Source organism: Neodiprion pinetum, chromosome 6 (genome assembly GCF_021155775.2).
Source record: "Neodiprion pinetum isolate iyNeoPine1 chromosome 6, iyNeoPine1.2, whole genome shotgun sequence".
Taxonomy (NCBI): domain Eukaryota; kingdom Metazoa; phylum Arthropoda; class Insecta; order Hymenoptera; family Diprionidae; genus Neodiprion; species Neodiprion pinetum.
In genome coordinates, this window is record NC_060237.1 from 3,538,622 (window position 1) to 3,562,117 (window position 23,496).

General features: G+C 34.4%; 3 protein-coding genes across 9 annotated transcripts; 1 reads left to right on the forward strand and 2 right to left on the reverse strand.

Moving 5' to 3' along the window:
- Positions 1-6,200: 6,200 nt before the first annotated feature.
- Positions 6,201-13,318, reverse strand: LOC124222563 (sorting nexin-25). The gene is made up of 11 exons (XM_046633713.2): positions 12,123-13,318; positions 11,681-11,991; positions 11,393-11,562; positions 10,910-11,304; positions 10,407-10,830; positions 9,394-9,698; positions 8,929-9,186; positions 8,717-8,850; positions 8,406-8,648; positions 8,018-8,300; positions 6,201-7,895 (listed from the first exon to the last, which is right to left on the reverse strand). Exons 1-11 carry the CDS (start codon positions 12,354-12,356, stop codon positions 7,842-7,844), a joined length of 2,811 nt encoding a protein of 936 aa, XP_046489669.1. The 5' UTR covers positions 12,357-13,318; the 3' UTR covers positions 6,201-7,841.
- On the forward strand, positions 12,679-14,348 carry mRpL28 (mitochondrial ribosomal protein L28). The gene is made up of 6 exons (XM_046633714.2): positions 12,679-12,834; positions 12,988-13,160; positions 13,312-13,570; positions 13,641-13,784; positions 13,871-14,046; positions 14,211-14,348. The coding sequence occupies exons 1-6, from the start codon at positions 12,811-12,813 to the stop codon at positions 14,263-14,265; spliced, it is 831 nt and encodes a 276-aa protein (XP_046489670.1). The 5' UTR covers positions 12,679-12,810; the 3' UTR covers positions 14,266-14,348.
- Positions 14,339-23,435, reverse strand: LOC124222562 (probable phosphorylase b kinase regulatory subunit alpha). 7 transcript variants are annotated; one of them, XM_069137513.1, is made up of 17 exons: positions 23,007-23,435; positions 22,763-22,810; positions 21,394-21,907; positions 20,867-21,312; positions 20,396-20,711; positions 20,029-20,242; positions 19,831-19,940; positions 18,526-18,673; positions 17,532-17,710; positions 17,201-17,351; positions 17,073-17,096; positions 16,551-16,846; positions 15,906-16,461; positions 15,770-15,822; positions 15,496-15,654; positions 15,131-15,388; positions 14,339-15,056 (listed from the first exon to the last, which is right to left on the reverse strand). In XM_069137513.1, the coding sequence occupies exons 3-17, from the start codon at positions 21,874-21,876 to the stop codon at positions 14,829-14,831; spliced, it is 3,621 nt and encodes a 1,206-aa protein (XP_068993614.1). In that variant the 5' UTR covers positions 21,877-21,907; positions 22,763-22,810; positions 23,007-23,435; the 3' UTR covers positions 14,339-14,828. The 7 variants fall into 7 exon arrangements, with proteins under 7 accessions (XP_068993614.1, XP_068993615.1, XP_068993613.1 ...); XM_069137514.1 differs by lacking the exons at positions 22,763-22,810; positions 23,007-23,435 and adding an exon at positions 22,203-22,336; XM_069137512.1 differs by lacking the exons at positions 22,763-22,810; positions 23,007-23,435 and adding an exon at positions 22,094-22,294.
- Positions 23,436-23,496: the final 61 nt, after the last annotated feature.

The following is a 23,496-nucleotide window of genomic DNA, read 5'->3' on the forward strand; positions in this document are numbered from 1 at the left end:
ACGCATCTAATAATTATATATTCCATAAAAATACTGCCACATGTGTAAAAATTATCCTTACCCGACTTTCGTATACCGATAAAAGATGAATAAAAAAAATTTACATTCTACGTAAGTCTCTTTTGGCAAACACGATGAAGATTTATTTCAAATATTAAGGGATCGAGATGCGCCCAACTTATTTTTAAACATTCAGTTCACGAATAAAAAATTGAACATTTTTACCAAGTGGAAACATTCGATTTTCGGTTCACTTTTTATAGCTTTGATATCAAGCGCTTAAGTGACAACTACAGTCTTTATCGCCATGCGAACAAGTGCGACTTACTTCTTTCTCAACGTTTACTTTCTAATCAAGTACAAGCCACAGATTTTGACTGCATAAAATATCTTACGATGTCTATACCGTTGTATCACTCCAATTTACAGATAGTGCAAGTATTTTGTGTGAATGGTGTATTAAATGTATATTATAAAGATAAAAATTAAACTAGTTATTTTTAAAAGGTCCCGATTTGTATGAAGACTGAAAAGGTTCGAAAAGAGTATCTTTGATCGAGTAGCGCATAGTGGTCTAAAGATAATGATAATGATAATAATAATATTATTAATGATAACAACAACAACAACAACAAAAACAACAACAAAAATAATAATAATACTAATAAAATGATTACAACAATAATGATAGTAGTAATAATGCCATCGTTTTACCATGAGTAGATGTAACATCACCCTCAAAACCACGTACATCCGTATGTATTCTGTGCGTACAATACGTATATTTATACATACGTGTGTCAGTGTGTAAATACTCGATCTGTGTTGCGTGGATGTTGCGTATAAATGAGAAAATTTCTCAAGTGCTATTTTTTAAACTTTATTCGAAATATATCGTTCCTTCGCAAAGTGATCACCGTCCTATAAAACGCGATTATATGTCTACCTGTAATATGTTTGCAAATTCACGTACTACTTGAATTTGTTTCCATAAATTGATTTTTTTTTTTTTATTTTTTTTTTATTTCTTTCTATTTATCGGCCATCAAGTTGCGAAGAATTATCGTGTGTATGGAATTATAGAAACTGTTGTACGGCACAGCAGAACTGTTAACAAACAAATTGCGATTGATAAATTTCAAACACTGAAAGTATATAGATTGGAATAACCAATATTATTATTACATACTGTGACACAAAATTCGCGTTAATTGAATAATCCGCTTTTAAGAGATCAGTGAACCATTGTGTAGCTCCAGCGAAGATTTGTGAAACGAGAAATCTCGTCCACTTCTGTTTTTCATTGTTTTTTCTTACATTACTCCCAATTAAACACTGCAGCGTGCATTATTGCGTTAATTCTATTTTTCTATAAAGCTATATATATTTTTTGTACTATCAGCATATTTTTTCTCCCATAGATTTATATCAAGATGGGGTATATACATATTCATATATTGTATAAATGTAAACACGCTATAAAAGTGTACACGTACATGATGTAACATGATATTACCTATATTCGTCGAAACAGCGCAGGTTGCTGTAACACTTAATTCAGTCCCAGCGGGTCTAGGACTTCGTAAAAGCAAATCCGCGCAATGCAGTTTCGTACATTTGATTATTTTCTTTGTAAATCTATCATAATTCCTTTCATTCATCGATTATAAACATCTAGATGTATCGCAGAATGAGTGATCTAAACAAGGACATGTAAAAACGTGAGCAACGTCGCACAAATACAATTATTTATTCTTGCAAAGACACACCCATTTATGGACTCTAACTCAGCCTCGACTTTTCGCATATAATTAGCAATTTCACCGTTGCAAAAAGCACATTTAATTATAATACAATATAATGACATAAGTTACATTCGAAAATGACGGATCATTGAATCGAGTCATTGGCATTCGCCAATTTCCGCATCTGGTAAATACTTCTTGCAACTTCTATAAGTAGCGCAATAAGTGTCAAGTTCATTCTTTTTGCATCTTCATTGTTACACGTTGTGCATAACAATATTTGCGACGTTAGCTAACGATGTAGAAAAAATGTCGAATACTTCAAAATGGCATACATGTCCTTGTTGAAATGACTGATTCGTTAATGTTTAAAACTTACATAATCGCGTTATACTAATGCTATAACAACGTATTGTGTAATTTGTTGAAAAACCTACTTGTCAAAACAGAGAATATGTTGTAAGACGAGTGAACGAAATCCTTAGCTATGAAATAAGTGCGTAATATGATAATTGAATCACAGAATGTTGATTTCACAATTAATACAAGCTTATTATAACGGTGCGTGAATATATGACATACATGCAATTGCCATATCGTCCGTTACCGAGGTATTTTCACGATTTGGCAAAATGAAAAATTTACGCGAAATAGAACAAGTATGAAAGAAAAGAGCGAAGATTATTATTGAATTTTTTTACTACGTGCACTGTTGCGCGATTCGCGATTTTCAAAAATCAAACTAACAAAACTTTGATGATGTGTACATTTCCGCGATTGTTCCCTGTTATATTGAAAAGTTTGAGGCTAATTACAAACGCATACGTTGGTATATTACCAACTTAATTTCAATGTATTATACGAGTATCGATAAGCGTGTGTCGAGAAAAATTTATAGAAGACCGTCTACTGTGAAAATAAATACAGAATACAATACCTAGTCGATTTACGAAGGAGCTAGGAAAATATCAGATATTTTTAATGTTTAGATCTTCAACGTAAACTAAAATTAATTAGATATATCGTAATTATTAAATAATATACATTACATAGGTATAACGGTATAATTATTATGATCCAAAATATTATTGATATGCATGCTAGGTATATTTAGAGCTCAAAGATTCTATGTGATATAGAACAAAATCTGAATTATAATATCCACAAATAACGCAATGTTCATGTATGTGTTATCTATAAAAAATAAAACACATGAAATCGTTACATGAAAGAACTACGAACACAAGAATAAAAGAGATATCTCACAACCTAATTTTATCTCAGTGAAAATTAAGAAAAAAAAAAAAAAAAAAAAAACAACAACTATCCGATCGAATTAAAAAAAAAAAAAAAAAATTCAAATTCGCAGATAATAAAACAAAGCTGTGCTCTGTTTGTACTACACCATAGATATATTTATTGAATGATCAATATTGTCTACTCTGTATGTTCAAATAATTGAATGTAAATTCCATCGTATTATGGTAATTACGTAAAAATCTGCCATGAAATCGGCTTCTTCAAGTTACTTTGATTTAATAAAATTCAATTTTCGAAAAGTATCGAGTATCGTTATATCTTACAGAAAGCAACCAAGTAATTTTTATTTATTCAATACTGAATTAATTACTTGTGCTTCGTTCCTGCTGCACAACATGGTATTAATACGTTGCCCATGCAACAATCTCTATGCGAAAAATATGCTCCAGAAATATATTTATAATCATTCTTTGACTAAATAATTACGTCGTTAATATGTATATATAGGTATACATGTGTTTCTTTCATTTCTGTATACATATTATTGAAACTATTTCACTAATTCTCACGTTTTTTCAATTAGAACTGCAGGATTCAACGCGTGGAATGTTTGCCGTTTCTATTTAAGTGTTACTTTAATTTTTCTAACACTGTCTATTATCGTCGGATACCTATAAAGATATACGGGATGTATTTGTGAGGTTCAAAGCTCAGGTGAATCAAGCAAAAACATCTCATTTACTTAATGTTAATAAAAGTGAGTCATCCTCGTTGGTATTACAGATTCTATTCGATACTCGTCGTAGTAATTTATATGATGCACTACGTTTTATATTATATCCAACCGTATTTTCAAACAACAATGACGATTATACTAGACAAAAAATGAAGAACATTATCACTATACGAATATCGAAACAGTTACAGTCGGCGGGCAGCCCGACCGAAAAGTCGTGCATAATAAATGTCATAGTCAAAACCTGACCTACTTCGATAAATCCAAATTATTCGAAACAGTTACATACACAGAATGCATAGCATGTACCCCAACTAAGGTAACCAAGGCACATTGACTTTGATGGCTATAAAATCATCTAGGAGCTTTAAATGCTGTTGAATTTTTATTTTAGTTATCAGTCAAATCTCATGCAGGTGGCACGTTACAAATTTCGAAACGAAAATAATTTAAAACTTGATCATTCTTATTGAAATTGGCCACCTTTGCTCTATTTGTCATAAATATTATATGGTAAAAAATAATTATAATGGTATAAGTGTTTGACACCAAAAAGAGAAAGTAATATTGACCAGTATTTTCATGCTATTAAAATAAACTATCTTCGCATTTGTCAAATTCTTTTTTAATTGACACGTCACTTGCGGAAAAATTTCCTTTCTTTCGTCATTCGCTGATTCATACTGCCGCTGTGCAAGAACGCAGCCTTAGTTGGGGCGCTGCTGTAAAATTGGATGAAAATCTTGGCCTATAGACGAATAAATCGACATTGAAAATAAAAAAAGCAAAAAAACTCTAACACCCCGCTCTCGTTATACTTCGTGTAAGTATACGCAGTTATTTTCTTGAAAGCCGCGGGTATATTCGAGAATAAGCAGCGACTGAACATTTTTATCACCACAATATTGTACACCTACCTATCACGCAATTTGAACTTACGTGCTGAGTAAGTTTTGATTGATTATTAATTCATTGGATTAATATTACCCTGAATGTTAACTAATAATTATACTTACATTTAAAAACAAAAAGTTTGCTGTAAATTATTAGATTTATATATTCTGCAACATATTCTACCGAGAATGTATTATTTTTACAAGCGAATTCCTTCGAGTAATGTCTCAATATTCGGTATAAAAGAAAATCGTTTATATTTTTATTTCGTACCTATTAGATACGTTGTTTTCTTTTCTATAAGCAGCGCGTCATTCTCTCTGTTCCAACGTTGTTCCTCCATAATCATCGTCGCCTGTATATTTGCACGAATTTCATACTATATTTTTCAAATGATCGCATAATGAGATTTCTCAAAGGAATTATTTTGTAAAATAAACGGACTCTAACATTCGGTGCCAAAAACCATATTATAACTGTGTAAATAAGTACATGTAATTGTATAACTTATATAATTGATAATATACATAAATATGTAGAAATAAGAGATAATATTATTGTACTATTTGTATAGGAGTTGTGAGTAATTTTAGAAGATTGTTTAAAATATTTGTGCGCCATGTTGCCCCGCATGGCGTAAGAATAAACTATTATGTATCCTACGAATAATGTTTTCAATTTAATCTCCTTTCGATTCCTCCGCTGTTATTCGTCACACTGCATTGTACATACCTATACTGTACGTGTGTCTGTATAGTTTGTTAGAAATTAAGCATAAAATAAATGATGAAAGCTATTCGATTGAAAGTTGATAGCAAAGATCGGTTGATCATTGAAATTAAAATTGAGAAATTCGATGGAATCGAATGAAAATTGAAATCAAAAGTCGGATGAAACTTACAATGGTCAGTAAGTTTAAAATCAATTTATTTTGCGTGTCAACAGTAGATATATTTGAAGCTGCACAAACGTTTCATACAAGTTGGAACTTATTAATAGGCAACAGATCGTTTTTGTCATATTTTATCAATATATTTGATTTTTAGTTAAATTGTTGTATGTATGTATAATTTATACGTGTGCAGCATACAGAAATAAGATTTTTATAATTTCTCGTTAATCGAACACTGAGTTAATGGTTCCTGCACATTCCGCGTCAGCACCTCCCATTGTTACAATGATTAAAATAACCGGAAAGTAGGTACAGATTTACTATATTCTAATGCAACCACCGGTATTCAGTCAGAAGAAGGCAAGTATCGTTTTGCTCCAAAACCAGTGATGGAACATGAACGTCTTGTCGAAATTTCATTAATAATACAATTTCGTAGTTGGATCGAGGTCATTTTTGTAATCCAATTATGGCACTTGTCATTATGAATTGAAGAAAAATATCGAAGAAACTTTTTAAAAATTCTTGAAATAATGAAGCATCGCGAATATCTTTAGACGACGTACAATTTAAACCCAATCTCGAATTTTTAAAAATTCGGAAGTAGTAGAAGAGAATTGAATTAATTGAGTTTAAAATACCTCAAAATGAATTCCATTTCCTCCAGACTGTGAAAAGTTTGGAATTCGGTTATTTACTTAAATTCAGTCTGTTTTTTTTTTTTTTTTTTCAATTACAGTTATTCAATGAATTTGATAGCAGCTTAAACTAAAATTGACATATCAATTGGTAGGATATTAATTTTCTATGACGCGTATCTATTAACAAATAAAGTAAAAAGACCGATCAAAAAGATATTAATACAGGCAGTGTTTTGATAACTACAGTGATCGTACTAATACGATATTTACTACTTGAGATTTCTTCAGCCAGCATGATGAATGAAATATCGCACTTGAAACATTTAATTACAAACACTATTTGATTTGTACAGCTGCTAATCGACTGGCAGATCTAGTTGACACAATTTAAGGTGTGTATATAGTTCTTCCCCAGTGATTATACAAAACGCTTCCTGATGTGAGAAGTTTTCTTGCTAGTAAAATTTTAGACACGGACGCAATAAATGATTTTTTAAAAGTAACTTTTGCATGGTTACGTCGATGCTATAACGCCTAATCGTAAGAATCTGGATGTGTAATTACATCATTATTGATCAAAACACAGAAAACATACGGTTTACTAACGTAGTTCGAAAATAGAGCATTTCTTTCAGTTTACCTTGTCTATCTGGGTCCCTCATTCATATCCGTATCAAATACGTGTGTAAATTAAAAAATTACAAATTAAGTAATCAGGCTGAATTAGCAATGATACAATTGCATAAGCCTATTCAAAATTTTTGGTAAGTTTTCAATTAAATATTAGAACTTTAGGGGTTCAGACGAGTTTTTCAAAAGACGAAATCAAAAGTTGAAAAATAAATATTTTACGTAACTTTGACATTAAAATATTTAGATAAAATTAGAGATATAAGAGAATCCTAATGCATCACATTTCCTGCGTACTCTCTACCTTTTTTCACCTTGCTCTTTTTCTATAACAAGTAAATTAAAGTATTTCAAATAAAATCTATGGCCTCAATTGTATAATTTGTAAACGATAATTATTAACAATTTTCTTGTCAGTATAACAAGCACATTGGCTGACTGAATAAAATATAAGAGTATTAATATTATTTAACAGTTAATAAATAATTAATAATAATTTTGTTTTTTAACTCTGATTTATAATTTTTATAATTGCATTGGTATGCTGAAAATTTAATCACAATTGTTTATCATGTTTGTGACATATAAAATTTAAAAGTTAAAATTAATCCTTAATGGATTTCAATACTGGCCTCGTTTAGTTAGTCATTCGTGTTAATGTTTGAAATGATTTACACACATTCCTAATCGACACGCAATATGCATAATTCTTTGTCTCTTTGATACTGAGAATTGTATCATTTGGAATGGAACCGAGTATAAAATTAATGTTAGATCATCCATTGTATTCGTCAATAACGAATTTGAATTTGGCAGTAGAAAAATGAAATCGAATAAAATCATTGTTCAAATTATTATCACAATATAGCAATATTATGAAAAAATACGACTCTAAAGTTAGATCTTTGCTCGAAACTTTTTTCACTAAATTTTTTCTTTGCGGGGAATAGTTTTTGTACAGATTTCACGTTTTAGTTGTTCGGTGATTGAAAAGTGATTAAATCAAATAATTGACAGTAAAAAATAACGTTAATATCACACCTCTATTTTGGATGCAGCTCTGGAAATACTTCGTACATCAGGACTTCGAAAATATCCTGTAATGAAAGATTATAAAATACTTAAAAAAATTTATCTACCGAGTTTAGAATCAGATTTTACTTGTTAAGAACTCGATTTGGCGTAAAAACCCTTGATACATTGAAATGCATTTACTTACATAAAACAACTGCTTGTTCAGGTAAACATTTTGTAGCGAATCAAATACTTTGGTCGCTCCACGTTGGGCACTTTGAGCTCCGACCAAATTGGTCAGAACTTCAGGTACATTATTCAAAAATTGTCTGCGAGCCTCTCCTCTAGTTTTCAATTTCTCCTCATCAGAACGAACGTTGTTTTCAACGCACATCTGGCCATTTGGCCACCACGATTTTGTAAACAATTGTATATAATAATGTAACATTGGCTCAGAAAATACCCATCCTACAGTTTCTCTAACTTGCCTGTAAAAATCATTCCAATGGTGCAGTGTTTAAGAGTTACAGAAGTTCGTTCACTTTAGAAATATTTCATCAAACGGAAAATTATGTATACATCAATTGACTCACCGGTTTATCGTACGACCATAAGTGATTTGAACAAATGTAATCAAAGACCTCCTCAGCCACCGAAACACTCCTCTAAGATCAAACACTTCTCCGAGCAGGGTGTATAGTGGTTCGGCAATCGCATCTTTACCAGATCCCATACCGTCGGTATTACCCATGCGACCCCCTTCTCCATCATCCAACAATAACGAGTAGTCTTCTTCTTCGTCTTTGTCTCTGGAATCTCCGCTGCCTCCTGATCCACTGAAAACATTATTCACTTATAAACTAGCGGATCTGCGTTTATTTGACGATAACAGTTCTTCACTTACGTTTTAAACAGAGTCGATAGAGAAAAGCGAGATTTTTTAGGTGATGGAGCTGTGTGTTTCAAATGTTCAGAACTCGGACTCAAAAATGCATACAAAGCTTCACTTTGGTTCAGACGATCATCTTCCAAAACATACTGAAAAATGTAAGGATAAAATCAATAAAATTCATTTGTTGCTGTGGTCAGTCAAAGCTAGAAGTATAAATTTCCCACATTTAGATATTTTTGAATCTGTATCTTTGCTTTGTCCAAACTGTTTCTATCAGATTTTCCAAAGAATTTCAGCGGCTGTGAGGGAAGTTCAAGATTCTTCACGTTCGAACATAATTGACGTAATTTTCTGTGGAGTTCTTGGAATTCAGGCAATCTTCTGAGCACAACCCAACCCGTTGATATACTCTCTTCGTTATTTTCATCCTCAGCCATGTGTACCACGAGTACAAATTGTGGCGCTTCTCCATTTTCCGGGATCTGACGAAATGCGTTCATCATTTTACAAATAGGGCCAGAAGTGACAAAACGTAAATTCGTTTCGATATCAGAAATTTATAAGTAAATATTTCTTTTATCGTACTTAATATGACCCGAGAACAATAGTTGATCTCATAAATTACCATACTACTCCAGCTGACTAATTATCTTCAACACGCTACGTAACATTTGATAATTGGAAAATACCTCAGCGCTTTGAACATCTGCTGTCCAGTGCCCCAAATGTTCCGCCCACATTTCAGTATGAGTTAAATGAGCTTCGAGCTGCCTTCTCTCCCCCTGTAGCCACTCGACTTCCTTCTCCAAAATACTCAAAACTCTACTCTCGGGTTTTAACGATGATCTAAGTGCTTGTAACGCTTGCATTTTATTGCTTAGCTTTTCTTGGAGCTGATCAAGTTTACTACGAGCATAATTTGAATGTTCACCAACCAGTAATGAAGAAGTTTCAGATATAGTTCCATCCGCCAACTGACAGTCTTCCAATAGACCTAATATTTACAAGTCTCACTTCAAAATTTAATCAAAAATTGTCTACATGAATGGAGTTTTCTAAGTATTCAACAGCATAGTCAAAGAGCAGCACTGCTAGAAGCTCTATGAAATAAATTGCACTCGAAAAGCTATAGCAACAATCATAAAAAATTTCATGGCTTAAAGCTGCTGTGCTTGATCAATACTACGCATAGTGCAAAAGCATTAGAAACATTCGACGATGAAAATAACAGATAAAGATATCACTTTCGATTGATTATTATATCCCAAGTTCGAATACATGTTATTTTCACATTGATAACAAGTTGAGCATGATCATTATTTATCTACATCGTCGATGTTATCTAACGTAGTGTTCTATGGATGGAATAAAATTCACTTACAATCTTCTACAGAGGGTGAGAGAACAGTAAAAGTCAACATCAAAACTTGATTAGAGGACAAAGACTTAGTGTTAAGAGTGCAATAAGTGGCTCTACATTTAATATTTTTTTAATGTAATTGTTCGTTTACTTTACATTAATAGATTTCTCCATACCAATTATTGAATAACACATAAACTTTTCATTCACAGTATTAAGAAATGTGTCCTACTCTGATGCACATTTTAACGCATATGTTAAAAACAATATCGTGTAAGTCTCCATTGAACGACGTTTTTAGATAATAAATAAGTAATAGTAATAAGAATTGAATAAACTCACCATCTGCTCTCTCATTGATCAATGCCTCTTGCATTTTTTTATAATGTTCACTGACGAGAAATGATGAATAATACTTTTCTTCCAACGTTCTAACAACACTCTCCTGAACTTCATAAAATACCTCAGGCCCTTTGTCTCCCAGTAAAAAACTTTCCATTCTCTTCCTCAGATTCTTGTCGACTTTAATTTCAGCAGTCGGGGATCTAATATATGTATAAAATATTTCTGCTCCCAATTGGTGCCAATTTGATCTTTCAGCAGCACGCAATTCTTGCACTGCTGCCCAGTAACCAATCAATCCTTGGCTAGCAACTTGCTCTAAGAACTGAGACAGATAACGGCGTCCAGTCACATTGTCTAAGATTACCTGTAAAGGTACTATTCGACCATCCGCGACCGCAGCTGGATCAGATATGTCGCTTTCCTAAGTCAGCAGAAAAAAATTTATTATAGAATAAAAGTAAGTGAAATAATCAAAGACAAATGTTAAAAAATTCGCACACCTGTACAGGATAATCATTCCAGCCTAGAGCTTGCATATGACATTCGCAAATATTTTTGGCATATGTTAACTGACTGATATATCTTTTTAACTTTCTCGCCTGAACAACATCTGATTTACCAAGATTATTGCTTTCAGGATCTAGTCCCTGAGCTCTTTTAACATTTTGTACAGTTGTAGCCTGCATAATTTCAGTGACTATGTTATATCTGATATGTCTCAGAACTTCCAAGTCCTTGGAATTCTTAATCATTTGAATAAAGTCTTCAAACGATTCCGCATACTCGTAAGTCTTCTTATGCATTGCTTCCGTAAGCTGTTGTTGTTCAATGTAAAGCAGAATCTTCTGATTTATGTAGTCTGGATCTGTTATTAGATCTATTGCCGGCTTCAATACTGAAAATGATTTAAAAAATATTTTTAACAAGGTTCAGGCTAGTTGCAAAATCAACTGTGTTATTTCCCATCTTGATGTCGCACTTACTTTTGCAAGTAATAACTTCTCTGAGAAGAAATTTAGCTGGAGACAAAGAGTAGCTTCGTGGTAAAAAAAACATAATGCATATCTCGCTAACTAGTCTTAAGTAATCTAATTCATCTAACGGTGACATGAGGTGTGCCGATAGAATGAACACTGGGTCTTCACCCTCCATTCTATAATTAAAGAAATTCAAATCATTAATTAAAATTAGTGAGATAAGGAAAATTTTGTCAGTATGTGACTTTTCAACTTTCTTCTTAATATCAATATGGTGAAATAAATAAGACTCACGCTGCAGCTTGAGCAATTCTGATTTTTTCAAAGTGAAAAGTAACTTTGTTGACTAAATCGCATGCCACAAGCTTTGTATGATCTACACGAGCCAGTCTATCATGTAGACTTTGTATAGCACCCCAAACGTCTTGTTTCATGTTATCTACTATTTGTTCAGAGCCAAAAGCCAGCTCTGCCAGCCAAGATCCAACAAAATCTTTAAAAGCTAAATCAAGAAGATTCTGCAACGCTCCATCTACCATTCTAGTAAAGACCAACGGATATCGAGCAGGTTTTCGCACTGCCGATAACTTGGGTTCGTATCCTTTCTGCAAAACGTTAAAACAGATTTATAAACGTAATTGATACAGCTTCTTTGGTAAAGTGATTCGATCGTTCTTAGAAAGAGTATTACTGCAAATAAGTTCTGACATCGGCTATCGAAAAATGATAAACATACCATAATCATGTGCCTAAAAGCATCCATATCTGCGACAGTTTTCACAGTACCTAACCCGGTATGATGCTTTGGTGACAGAGCAATGTGCACTTGAATGACGGCGAATGTTCCAAACAAACAACAGGAAAGTGTGAAAAATCCGTAAAAAGAGTACCATGCTAAGTCAGGCCAATATAGCCATATAGCAAAGTTGACCACGATTCCGGGAAAAATGTACATTAGCATTACTTGCATGATGATTAATTATCGTAATAGTACCTTTATAAGGTATTCCTGCGTTAACATGATTTTTTTGACATCACATGAATTGAAATAAAAATCGCACGTATACGCGTGGTGTTCGACACAGGGTTCAGCCCATGTCGCAGTACTTGTTTATCTTTGTTTCGACGAATTCTGTTTTGATTATTATTATGTTAACAACAGTCAAAATTTCTGTTTTACAAAAAATTATTAAAACATATTATAATACTCGGCTACTGTTCCACTGTTTACGTGAAAATTGTCGATATTCAACAGTGTATTCAACAACCGGCTGAATGCTAGATTTCGATAGTATTAAAGTCGACTGCTGTTTCACGGTACAATCCAATCGATCGGTCCGAACTGCAGACGAATCTGATGTCGTCTGAGTTTGGCGACTGGATTTAATTATATTTTACACTCTTCTTACATTCTTTAATATACAATGACGACTAATAAACTAGCCCAAGTAAGAATTTTCAATTTAGTGCTTGTACTATCCAATTATTCTCATCACTTAACATAAACTTGGAAGCTAACCTCACAAAATTAATCTTAAGATCCATTCCGAATGTTGTAGTTTCAATCATCTTTCACGTGTATAACGAATTTTTTATTACAGGGTTTGCGAATGTATTACCTCAAACAACCAAACCGATTCGAATTTGGAATTGGAACAGAAATGCCTGCAGCGTACAAGAAGTTTTATACTGAATGGAAATATACACAACCAACCCCTGTACATTACATTGAAAAGGAAGGAAAATATGCAAGAAATGAGGCTACGGGAGAAGTGTAATGTATTTCCTCAAATAAAATACTTTTTTACAAACATGCTACCATCAATTTGCAACTTTCCATGATAAATATGATGATCAGTGTTTAATAAATCTGAGAGCATGGAAAACTTGCAAGATTTTATAAGATGATACAAATTCACTTACAGATATCCAGTACAAAATGTTCCACTTCCATTAAAGTATCCCAAAGAGGCTCACCAAGGTTTATGGGGTGGTGAATCTGTAGTACAAGGTTTTCAAAAACGACATCAACTTAAACAGAAAATTCCACATTTCTGGGTTCCTACATTGAAAAGATCCATTGTTTACAGCGAAGTTCTTGACAAGTATATACGTGTCACCCTCACCGACAGAACTTTGGATTTAATTCACAAGAACTATGGATTTGACCACTACCTGTTGAAGGTACCAATCTATTAATCAGTAATAAATACCACGTTAATTGACATGTTTAAAACTCATCTTTTCTATACAGACACCAGCTTACGATTTGAAATCTGAGCTGGCTCTGAAACTTAAAAGGAAAATTCTTGAAACATTGGCAGATAAATCTCTTTATCCCGATAATCCTGCCAAGAAAGACGAAGTTTACTCCAAATATCAGCAATATTTATCTGCTGTAAGTAAATGAAATATTGAATATTCATTTAGGCAATATTTAATAATTTCCAACAGTCTAAATGAGTTGAAAATTATTGTTTATAGTACACAAAAGAAGAAATCGAATGGTATGGTTTAAACTGGCGTGAGGCTTGCGTGAAGATGTTCGCAATAAAAGCTGCCCAAACAGTGGTTGCTCCACTGAAACATCAGTATCGAGCGGAACTTATTGTTGAGTTACAAAATGAAAGTGAAATGCCTGCTGAACCAGAAGAATCTAGGTATGAAAAAAAAAAACATGAAGCAGTACTTACATTAATTATCCAATTCGTAATTAGGGAAGATTTTCTAGTATAAAATTTTTAACTTATACAGTAGTTTGAAAATTTTAGCACAGTTGTTGTAATACTTTTAAAAAACTTCTACTTTTCAATTTTTGTTCCAGTATTTCATGGCTTTCGAGGCTTAATCCACTATCCAAGAGTACGAAAACTTCGTAAAAAGAAGATAATGTAGTATTGATTCTGTCATGTATATGTATATTTTCAAAAGCATACCAGTAAATTGGCGAAATGAATTTAAATCTTACTTTATTTTCTAGCATGGCTAAACTGTACTGTTATACGTTTACACTTAAACACAAATTGCATAATACACTAGGTAAGCATTTAATAACAAGAATTAACGAAGCTTATTATTCACACTTGCTCCTACTCCAATATCGACTAGCCCAATTTTCTCAAGAATCCAAGCAAACAAACTTGCACCATATAGACTGTTTATACAGATCTAAAAAGAGATTTGTAATACAAATGGTGAAACGACCACATAATGTTGCTACTAGGAACTGAGTTCCACATAATATATGAACCATTGTTGGTTAATATGTTTCAATTATTTGGCAAATTTTAACACTTGATACTTGGCGTTCAGCATTGTGAAGTGAAGATAAGTAAAATAAATATTATCAGCTACGTCTTTTATATACCATGTTCGATACAAAGTCCTCTCTTTGGAACATCGTGACAAAAGAAATATAATAGCAATAGTAATAATAATGCATCTATGACACTGAACATTCTAGGTCCCCATCTTTTGGTAGACAATTCAGCAAAGAAGCTATAGCCCTTGTGATATATGTCATGGTTCCGTAACTGCCGCTAGGTGCACTATCATAAAAATGTTGACAGACATAAGCAGCTCCGCCACAAAGTAAGCCTCCTGTTGCAGTTGTCTCACGCTGTTCTTTTGGCTTAGCGCAACAGAGTGTTGCGTCTCCATCTGAATTCATCTAAAAAGACCATAAATGTTGATCGTACACATTTGTTCGAATTGCAAAAATTTTCCATCACAATGTATAATTACCTGATCTTCCAAAAATATGACATTTGCTTTATGCACTAAATGTTCGACAGCTATGAGCCCACCTAGCGAAGCTACAACGTTGTATTCAGTAACTAAAGTGAGAACCATTAGAGCCTCGACTACTAGCTGGCGATATTCTGGTTGTGGTATAGTATTCAGGACAGTTTCAACGGCTAATGCAAATTTTAATTCTCCGGGCGTCATTTCTTGCGTTAAATTCTGCGGAAGTACTCTACCCTCAATAGCCAAACCTTGACACTAAAAATATAAATAATTCTAAAGTCGTACGATACTATTATAACTCTTCCTAGAAATTCAGACAGCTTATCTGTAAGAATGGTTAACTTGGCTGTGCTTATACTTACTCGTTCAAGCACTCCCCATACCCGAGGATAAAAATCTCTGGGTACTCTGTTCAAGGCTCCATCTAGCCTCCGTCTTCGCAACCATTGACCTTGTCTATCAGGCTCTAATTCACCGCCATCCGGTTGGTCAACTCCCAGAAAGGAACCAATTTGAGATTTCTACAGGATACACAATACCAAACTAACTTACAAGAGAATGTACATTCTTTGGAAATTAACATTGTTGCAAACTGGTACTTTGAAGCTTGAAATCAAAGAAATAAACTTCGCTTACCCTACTAACTCTGCCTGATTTACAGCTAATGACAGAGAAGTTTCCACGTCCAACTGCAAGAAATTTGCGTTTAATTGATATAGGTTGACACATACGGTAAAATAGGTCATCATATTTGCATACGAGTAGAACATACCGCTACTTATGGCGAATTCCTTGCCACTCATAATATGATGTAACAAATTTTTCATTTCAAATGGAGATAAGTTCAGTAAATGTTCAGATGCTTCCTCTCCAGTACAAATTAATGTTCGAGAAAGTTCAGTGGCCATAACTTGGATAATCAATCCAACTCTAAGCCTCAACATTTCGTGAAATAGTTGAGGCTCAGTTCTGATAAACATTGCCAAGTAAACAAGTAGCTCCTGGGTCAACATGGCGGTAGATTCATCATCACCATAAGCTTGGTGAATCAGAGATCTCAATTCATTTTCTGGCAAAGGTGCAACGATAGTATACTCATTCGAAGGTGGCATGCCGACTGTAACTTGCTTTTGACGGACTAGCAAGTCAGTAACAGCCTTGGCTAGATCTTCAACACGTTTTCCTAGCATACCAGCTGTGTGCCTTACAATACCCCACATTTTTTGCTGGCAAGCCTTTTGATATAATCCTTTCAGCAAGTCTTTAACAGTAACATGACGCCCCTCCTCAAGCATACCAGTGTCATAATGCAATCCTTGCGAATCAACCTACAGACAATCTCAAGTTGTTAAAATCTACTGAAAATAATAACGTTTGATGGACATTGTAGGAACTTAGTTATCTCAACACACTTTACCAAATATTGCAAGATGTCTCCCTGCTCTTCTAAACTTTCAGTTTCCCTCAACATTGCTAATAACTCTTCCACTTCGGTATCAGCGTATTGTGTTTCAGATGCTAATCTATGTCTATGCGACTTGGCGGATTGCTTCCATGGCAACAGGTCATCAGTCGGTGATGGTGTACGAGTTACGATTACTGGTGGAGAAGATGATTGCTTTGCTGCTGCTGTATCCGTTATCTCGATAAATGGATTGGAGGAGTAGCCCACGGAAACTCTACGTTCATCTCCAGACATTCCGAGACTTTCAGCTGAACAACAATATGCAATATTTATTCAATTTCGACAAATTTTGGAAACTATTTTTTTGCGACTAGAAGACTGCAAAGCAAGAGGCGGATGTACATATGCAATGTTCAACTTTTTTTCTCAATTGCTTACAGCTAGAAAGTGCTCGTACTGCATACACTTGCACCAATCGTATTCATATTCACAAGTAATCAAATAGATGTTATATAGATATGTTACTAAACTTACGCTCTTGGAGACTTATAGGAACCACTGGTGGAAGAATGCATTGAAAGAAAATTGACCGTCTTTATGAAATAAAAATTACTAATATACCATAGTTTAAAAACTGTCAGGTAAAAATTGCATAGACTTACGTTCTACCGCTATGGATCTAGTTTTTTTTATAGCACCCTTGACAGACATTTTACGTCTGAGATTTCGTCCGCTCCGAGCAACAGGCCGATTAAGAAGGCCAGAACGATGCGGAAAGGCACGTAATAAGTGATCATCCAGGTATTGTTGAACCTATAAAATTTATATGGGTTTTTATCAGTAAAAATAAGATTCCTACAAACTCCCTAAGCATGAGATACCTTGAACAAATTTATATTTGATTTTTTTCATTTTAAACAAATGAGATTGACATATTTGTGTAATTTTATTACAAGAAAAATTTGCATTGGTATAATAGCATTTATCTTTTACCTGGGGATTCAATTTATCAGGTCTGCCTTCCTCTGAGCTACCCAAGAAGCTTAAATTGGTGATACAAGAGGTACTTAAGAATTCATTTAAATTCCCCAGGGATACTCTAGTTCCGTTGATATAGCCGCTCTTTAATTTTTTCATGGTAGTGATCATGGCCAAGGGAATTTTTCCTTGATCTGAAAAACCAGGAACATTTTATGATAAAGTATTTATTTCGAAAAAAAATGCTAGCAGCACCAATATGTCATGTGATTAATATCATTCGCCAAAACTGAATAGCTTCAATCATACTTTAAGAAGCTGTACAGTTTAATGAATTAAGAAGCTATGCAATTTGAAGCAAATGCCAAAGCAATCAAGATACCATTAAGATTCGTAATGTTCGATAAAATAAAAAAGAACAGGCTGCCCAGTAGAATTGATGCCCAAAATCCTAGGTCCTATTCTAAACTCAACGCTCAGGTTTGCACAGTATTTGCACCCACCAGGTTCGCTCAATGGATATAGATGTTCCGACAGATAAAAATCATTTCCAGAAGTGTCGAGAAAAGTGTAATAATATTGCTCTTTTGGAATTGATTATGTTTGAAGTCAGGTCACACATTTTAATACAGATTACAAAACTAATTTTTAAATTACAGCTTGTTATCCCGACTCTGGTTGCTTCATAGTTACCCATGAAATTTAATGCTTGAACAAACCTTAACAATTCAAAAACAAAACTGTAATAGAAATCATGTGCCTGATAATATGCAAAAATACAAAGTCAAAGAATTTTGATGGCCAGAGTAATTCAAATCACAAAAATGATGGAGGCAAATTTCCTAAATGTCTGGTACAAAAAACACATTCTAGGATACTTCCAGGATTTCCAAGATTTCCAAGATCGTTGGATGCTCTGGTGTGTTCTAGATTGAAGCAATAATTTCAATGGTAGAATTACTCGTAGATGTAATTCCAGAAAAAATGCTGATCAACACTGATAGCATACCTAGATGATTATGAGTGGCTACAAGTGTAAGAGTAGGTCTTCCAAGCATTTGTTTCCAGTTGATGGTGAGGAAGGCCAGGTAGTTTGTAACAGTATCGACGAGTAGAGCCGCATCATTTGTTGTATAGTACTCCTCCCCATCAAAGTTCTAACACATGCAACACACCCACCCACCGCAAACACATAAGCCAAAATACTTTGATATTAATAATTAGTATAGCTATACTTTCACGGTCTGCATCAGAAGAAAGAAAAGCTTTCCAGGGCTTGTTTTTATCAATAAAAACAATCATTACTCAGAATTAGATTTCCTTAAATACCTTCAATCAATCACAAAATCCTTCAATTTTTTATCCTTTACATAGGAAAAAAAAAACACAGGAATTGATTTAATTTAATTTTTCTACTTTTCTGCTGGAAAGCTTTAAATTACTTGTTGACTGACTGGCTGGGAGTTTTTTCATCATTATTCGATGTAATACTAGGCGATAATTCGATTGTTAAGTTCTTTGACAAAGTATGTTAGACATGTAGCAAGTCTTGTAATGTGGTAAGTTTTTGAAATTGAATCAAATGTAAAGAAGTTGTCTAAAACAATAAATAATGCAATAGAAAATTGCGAAAGACTTAAAGGGACAGAAAAATAATATCACACACTCAAGCTATCGGATTAAGTCTACTACTTCCAGGCATGTTAGGAGTAACCATAGGTGATGAATTGACGATATACTTCAAAATTCAAACCGAAAACATATACCTATTTATGTTCGAGTCATAGGCTTCTAATAAAACTGAAAAGACCAAAAAGTTTATTGCTTGAAAATTCCCTTTAATAATATTGAATATGCATAATTTTTGGAATAAAAATCATGTGACTGATATAGAGATCTGGTATTAATTGACGGAAAGTTAATGCAACATTGTTTGAACTTTCAGCTGAAATTAGGATGAGTTTGATAAATAAAAAATGTAAGGAGCATACTAGACAAAACTGATTTAAAACTGGCCTCAAGTATTGTTAGGCCTATGACTCGCAAGTACAGTATTCATATACCTAGGTGAGCGTTCTTGAGCGGCATCACCACCAGCGGCCGGCCTAACATGTTTTGCCAGCTAGACTTCAAGAAATTTATTTCGCCTTTGAATATGTCAATCATGAGCTCATAGTCCGATGCGATGTAGAACCGTGTCATGTCCGTCAACTATTTTTTTTTTTTTTTTTTTTTTGTACAATAAAAAGAAAATGCACAGTAAGTAGAAATACGAAGCATATAAAATTTACAAAATTGGAATAAAATGGCTTACTTGTGGTGTAAACGCAAATATTTTATCATGTAGAGAGTATAATTTGCTTGTGCTGAGTATTCCCACATCTCTCGATTTTCGCCCTGATAAACCTAATTTTTTATTACGTCCTGTTGACAGAAGATTACACATGAGAATCTTGCATTAAAAAAAATTGAATTTCATTTACTGGTCAAGTGAATATCAAATAACATATACCTAGATAAGTATACAAATGACTGAGGACTTTGGCAGGCTGTACTTCTATTGGTGCTACTTCCGCGATAGTTTGAACATGGATATCGTGTTGGGCAATTTTTTCGCGTATTTCAGCATCCTCTGCGAGTATAACTACTTGTACCACAACATCCGGTTTCTTCTCACTGCACAAACGTCTGTTTAGTGGATCTAGCTCTCCAACTGCCAAGAAACCCTGTCATAGATAAATCGAATATCTGTAATGCCTGAGATATATACAACTCTGGACTCGGAAGTGCAGATCTACGATAGATCCAACTTTACGCACTTTCAACTCCGAAGTCAGTTAAGGGTCACTTATTATTCAATAGAAATTGATTCAGCTCACCTCTTGCAACAGTTTTCCTAGAATGTACAATGATTGTGCCCACATGAAAGGACATCTACCTATTGCCTCTCTTTCTTGGCTACCGGGATCTGCATATTCAGCAGCTACCTTATCAGCTGGTACAGTATATAATTCTGGAACTAATTTCATTCCATCTTCAGTTTTAATCATAATTGCCTCAAGATATTCTGTATATTTTATAACTGCGTCCTTATTGCCTTGAAAGCAAAAGTCAAGAATCAAGTAGCAGAAGAACAAAGGCCATTCACATTCTATATTCTCAAACATGCGGAGCTCCCATGGTTCGTAATATAGGCTGAAATGTAAAAGAGAAAATTGTAGAAGAATAAAATGAGCAGTAAAAACCGTGATCAATTTTTTTTGACTACATAAAAGTATCTTCATTTACAGTTATGTATAAAAAAATAATTCAAGTCACTAACAGATCTTCATGTATGTCACTATACAAACCGATTAGGATCTTCTTTGGGAGTCCTGTGACCATCTCTGAGGAACCTCTTGCAACCGTATCTTCCTTGTAATTTTTTGATAATAGCACTCCTAGTTAAATCGATAAGATTAGGTTCGTCAACAGCAAAAGCTGGGAAACTTATGATAGACAAAAGACCACTGTCGAGTTCCTTTGAATTGGATTCTCTTGGTAACATAGACTGTAGCACGGCCTGACACTTTTGCGCCTCGTCAGCCAGTACGTGAATAACAGAAGTTGGACCACCGCGAGCACCAAACAAATCCAGTTCGTTCATAGCTTCGAGTGCGGCCTTGGCCATTCCTATGCTGCTAGCATTGAGCTCTGGTAATCCGTGATTAGTTTTATCTCCTCGTTCCCAAATACCGTAATCCGGCGTGCAATAAGCAGATTCAATATAAAATACTAAATTCTGTATAAAAGCCACCTACAATTTAAAAAAATACATGACGGAGAAAATTAAACAAGAAGCTGACAAGTCTGTTTCCCTTAGCGTTTCAACGCTCACCTCATCCAAATTGAAAACAATTTGTAATCCAGATGCAGTCATCTGAGCGAGAATCAACAAATATAGAGAAATAGCATCAATTTGAAGATGTCCCCACTCTGCATCCCCAACGACAGTTTGTCCATTAACAGAACTATACTTGGCATGCAAAGCGTCATGTGGATTTTGAGTTGTTTTAAATTTTTCTACTTTATCCTTTTGCTGCATCATGGCCATTAACAAACCACGCATCAATTTAACACAGCTTTGCTCCAACTCGTAAGTTTTGGCCCTATCCTCGTCAGCATCAGCTATTTTTTTATAGGCCATTGAAAGACCCCAGACTGCTAATATGCAATAGATGTTGTCTCGTATCCATGCATGATTAATGTCAGCACTCGCCGGAAAAAGGCCAGTAACTGGATTTTGATGGTCCATAATTATTTTATGAACCACACGCTGATAGTAGTCCAAACGGACTCCGGAGTTGCTGCGACTTCGCATTGTGACTACACCTTGCTATCCCAGTTTTGAACTGTAATTGAAAAACATTGATAGAACTATTTTGCAATGTGGATGCTGCACGAGTAATTTACGTACGCAAACGTTATTTATCTTAGTAGCACACAATTAGTTTACAAGACTACGAATTACGGGAGTAATAGAGCAATGATTACTACGTACATAATTGGATTGATTTTGAGGTTAGAAATATATTTACGCATAAATCTGTCACTTGGACCGAAATATAAATCCAGATTCAAAATATCGTTGAGTTGCATAAGCTTCCCATTTCTTCGCAAGTATTCAAAACGTTGAATTATATTTACGTTTGATATTTTCATACATCCCACTTTACAATGTGAAACGAATGTCAAACTAATAGCCACAAATTTCACAGTCGTGAGACCGTAAACTGTTTGACAATGAGAGAGCCCATGTTGACGGTTTTTGTGTCCCTTGTTTAGTAGCGCCCACTGACACGAAATAGGTTTATGGAACTAATTATAACAGAAGGAACTGGGTATACCGGCAACAAGCGTATATATCAGTTGCTATAACCTCAGGTGAATCACCGCTTAAACGACTTCATTGGTAAATTCAAATGTAGACTAATATATCAGTTACAGCAAATTGCAATTCGTTCTCACGAATACAGAGTAAGCGATGTATATAATATAATGACCTGTCACGATGCTCATTCCACTTTCAGCATCGTGAAAAATTTCGTTCAAATGAGCTATGGTACAATAAATTGCAAAAAATAATAATTTGACTGAAAGTTGAACACCGTGGCTGTCGTGAATAAGCCTATCCATGCAGCTAAGAAATCGTAGATTTGTGTAACGATTGTTACCGCCACCACGTAACCCAACACATGCAAACTCACCAACACTGCCGAGTAATGGAGAAGTTACTGGGATGTCTCTGCTTAACTCTAGAAAAAACAAAAAAGAAACTTAAATTCATTTACCAAACTGGGTTTCAGTCATGTTTCAGTTCGCAAATTATTATTATTGTTGTTTACCCCCCCCCCCCCATATTCATTCGCGGCATGTTACGCAAGGAGAAAAATTCGGCTCAAAATATACCATTTCAAAGTATCATCCAATAGTTGAAATAAGTATTCTTACCTCTTTCTGGTTACTCCACACTTTACATGTAGTAGATCTCGTAGCATCTCACAATCAATTCCACTCTCACTCTCACTTTTTGTATACTGTAGCTGGCTGCCTGGGCCGATTGAATAAACTTACTCATAACAAAACTATATGCATTTACCGAAAATCAGCCAAACGAATAATAAAAAACCACACCCGACGCAGAAATACGAGAATCGAGATCGTCAAAGACTGAAGTTACGTCAAACAATGAAAACTCAGACACGAAACTCACCTTCCATGTTTGCAGGCTATTTTTATTGCAATAACTCATTTTTTCTGTGGGTCACACGTCACCGTTTGTGCATTATTCAGAACTGAGTTTGGTGGGAGTACACTGATCAATCAAATAACGTGTCACAGCCTGAGCAACGCGATCTGTATTCTACGACGCGCGTACCTTTGCTCCATTCGCGCCGGCTGCTCGAACGCGAGTGAAGCGATTAACTCCGCGTGGCGCTCC